The 3,566-nt window shown below is 33.7% G+C and overlaps 1 protein-coding gene across 1 annotated transcript; it reads left to right on the top strand.

Annotated features, from left to right (window-relative positions):
- Positions 1-199: 199 nt before the first annotated feature.
- On the top strand, positions 200-3,315 carry LOC124419291 (mucin-21-like). Its single transcript, XM_046947969.1, has 2 exons — positions 200-209; positions 2,366-3,315. The coding sequence occupies exons 1-2, from the start codon at positions 200-202 to the stop codon at positions 3,313-3,315; spliced, it is 960 nt and encodes a 319-aa protein (XP_046803925.1).
- The last annotated feature ends 251 nt before the right edge of the window (positions 3,316-3,566 follow it).

Genomic DNA, 3,566 nt, shown 5'->3' on the forward strand with positions numbered 1-3,566 from the left:
GTTCAGTTCTAGTTCAGTTCTAGTTCAGTTCTAGTTCAGTTCTAGTTCAGTTGTAGTTCAGTTGTAGTTCAGTTGTAGTTCAGTTCTAGTTCAGTTCTAGTTCAGTTGATAGTGTGATTTTTTCCTATATTTTCGATTTGATAACTTTATGAGACCATCCTACTATATATTCAACTTATTTCTATATGTAGTTGTAATTATGCCTGAGTGTAAGTATTTGTGCTTTATGTTGTTAAAAAAGTTGTAGGGAATCTCTTCATGCATATACATGTACTAAAGACTCAGACATTTAAAAGAAATTAAAATTAGGTTCTAACTAATATTTATAGTGGTATGCATTTTAGTTATATGAGTGTATAAGTATGATTGGGTTTGTTGTTGTTATGCATTTGTTCTTATTGTCTACTAATGAGACGGACAACAACAAACAGCTAGTAGTGTACAATAAATGCTCAAGCAAACAATGCACTAAGATGGGGAAACTGGGACAGTAACCTTAGGGCGATAAAGAGACAATTTTAATGAAGTTAATAATACTGTTAATGTTGTTGGCAAAAGTAATGGAAGTAAGGCAATTAAGGTTCATGTGAATATATCCTGGACAGAGGGGTTTACAAAACATAGAATGTAAGCTAATGTTAAATTAAGAGGATTTTAAAGAACATTTTAAAACTAAAATATTTTCTCCCCTTAAGTTTTAATAACATTGGTTTGTGAACATTTATTTTTTAAAGTAATTTTTTATTAACGTTAAATGTTTGTGCAGCAGACTGTAATTCTCCTTAGATCACTTCCCCCTATGGAGGTGTGTGCGCATAAATGCTAAAAGCTCTTAGTAAATGTAGCATTCAATTCAATTTTACCCTTTCCTGCTACAATTACAATTATAAACTTGTACATGTGTTTTTAGCACACACATACACAAGTCCCAGCAGTTTTACAAGGAGCTATTTAAAGGATCTATTGCAGTATTATTCTGAACTACTTTTGGGCTTCATATTTTTAAATTTCTGACTCAAATGTATTTTTTAGAAGTCTCCAAGAAATCTTGGAAAAAAATCGATCAACATTTTGTTATCTCTTAGTAATAGAGGAAAAAAACAATTTTTATGTACTAAAACTGAACTAGAACGGAACTATAATTGACCTCATTATAAAACTGCTTCTTTGAACTGCCGGGTAGATAAGTTCGTTTGTTTGTATACCAGTACATACATAGTTGTAATAAAGTTTAAAGGAAATTAAATGGTTTTTAGCATAGTTTAAACTGTTATTAATCAGTATTTACCTGCACTTTTAACACATTTTAAACATACCAATGGGCACATACAAATGAACAAATAAACAAAAGAAGAACTCAACCATTTTAATGTATACGTATACACATTGTAGCAACAAAATTCACACTGAACTACATACTGGCAACGCATTGACCCATGTTGCATTATAAACTAAGCTGCTCAGGTATTTCCAACGATACTTTTACATACATATATAGGTACTTATGTATGTACACTGAGCTGTTCAATCGATTTTAATTCTTTTGAAATTGAATTTATGTTGTACAATTAAATGTGTATAACTTGTATAGGATAACAACAGTGGCGACATATTCTGATGAGAGAGAACAAAGACAAATGGATAAAAGAAGAACCTTGATTAAATAGAAAATGAAGTAAAAATACAATTAAATACAATATTTTTGTTTGTATGGTTTGTGTTGAAGGAAGACAAAAGGTGTGTCTTTTATTGTATGATACATTTTTTGCAGTAGATTTGTAACTGTATTTGCCGCTTCTGTTTCTATTACAAAATGTTAATACAAGCAACAAAAAAATGTCATATCAATATCAACATCATGGTAAGCAACATACACACAACGAACTAGATAATTGCACAGATCTAAAGTAGAACTGAACTAGAACTGAACTAGAACTGAACTAGAACTGAACTAGAACTGAACTAGAACTGAACTAGAACTGAACTAGAACTGAACTAGAACTGAACTAGAACTGAACTAGAACTGAACTAGAACTGAACTAGAACTGAACTAGAACTGAACTAGAACTGAACTAGAACTGAACTAGAACTGAACTAGAACTGAACTAGAACTGAACTAGAACTGAACTAGAACAGAAGTAGAACTGAACTAAATCTCAGAAAAATATATATACATTTTATTTAAAAATTCCTCAACAACAGCCATTTTCATATCTGTTGCTTTGATATTCTACTAAATAAATTACTAATTACTAACTTATTTACAAATGTCTCAAAATTTATAGTATTTAAACACAATATTTCAGTAACCAAATTAAATTATACATTAATTTTTAACTAAAATTTCCTCTCACTTCTTTTGCAGATGAGCATTTCCTTCTTAATACAGACTATAAACAACTCTACACAACTACGAATAACTGTCATACTTCAAGTGCAGCAACTACAACGGCAGCTACAACAACAAACGTTTTCTCTTTTGCCTATAACAACACAACAGCAACTTCAACGAAATCAGCAGCACAAACAACAACATCGACCACAAACTCATCTATTATTGGAACAACATCAACAAAATTTACTTTTAATCCAATGACTAAACAATTGTCTAGCAATACAAACACCTCAGGAGTTACAAATGCTGCAGGAGCAGCTGCGGTGGGAGGAACTACTGCTTCCTCCGTTAATGGTGTAGTCGTTGGTCCAGCTAATGGTGCCATCTTTCTACATACAAATCTAACTCCTACAATTATATCACCCACAGCCTCTTTATCACCTGCAACAACAAACACTTCCTCCCCCATAACGGGTACTATACCCAAGAAAACACAATTGCAAATACCCTCCCACAACCACTCTCATTTAATAACTCACAATTGCCAAACAACAACTACAGTAGCAGCAGCAACAACTATATCACCCACTGGCATAAATTCCACATCCTCCTCTTCAATAAATCACTGCACAGCAACTAACACCTCTACAGCATTGACAACAGCATCAGCGAAGGCAACACCTAAAAAATCTTCATCATCTTCGTCTTCATCGAATGATGCCAATGGTCGTTCGGCTGCCTTAGAGCGTGCCTATGTTCATGATGTCTATGAGAATTGTGAGGAGCCAACTGGGTCATTACGACCGCGTGTTGCTCAATTTCTTAGTAATTTAGAAGCCGGTTCAGTGGTCTGTGATGTTGGCTGTGGCAGCGGTCGTTATTTGACACAATGTAATCCCTCAATCTGTACGGTGGGTGTGGATCGTTGCTATCGTTTGAGTCGTGTGGCCAAGGAAAAGGGCGGCGAGGTAAGTGTTTAGAGTTTTAGGAAAACAAACAATTTAATAAATATAGAAAAGTTTTAATTTTTTTTGCGAAATACGTTGTCGTGTCATCATTCAGTTGACACAGTTGAACTGTGGGAAGATAGGTAGTAGATTATGAAGTTGCCTAACGTAAGAGCAATAGAACAGAAATAGAAAAGAACTAGAACAGAACTAGAACAGAACTAGAACAGAACTAGAACAGAACTAGAACAGAACTAGAACAGAACTAGAACAGAACTAGAACA

The sequence above is a fragment of the Lucilia cuprina genome, chromosome 4, assembly GCF_022045245.1.
Source record: "Lucilia cuprina isolate Lc7/37 chromosome 4, ASM2204524v1, whole genome shotgun sequence".
NCBI classification, from domain to species: Eukaryota; Metazoa; Arthropoda; class Insecta; order Diptera; family Calliphoridae; genus Lucilia; species Lucilia cuprina.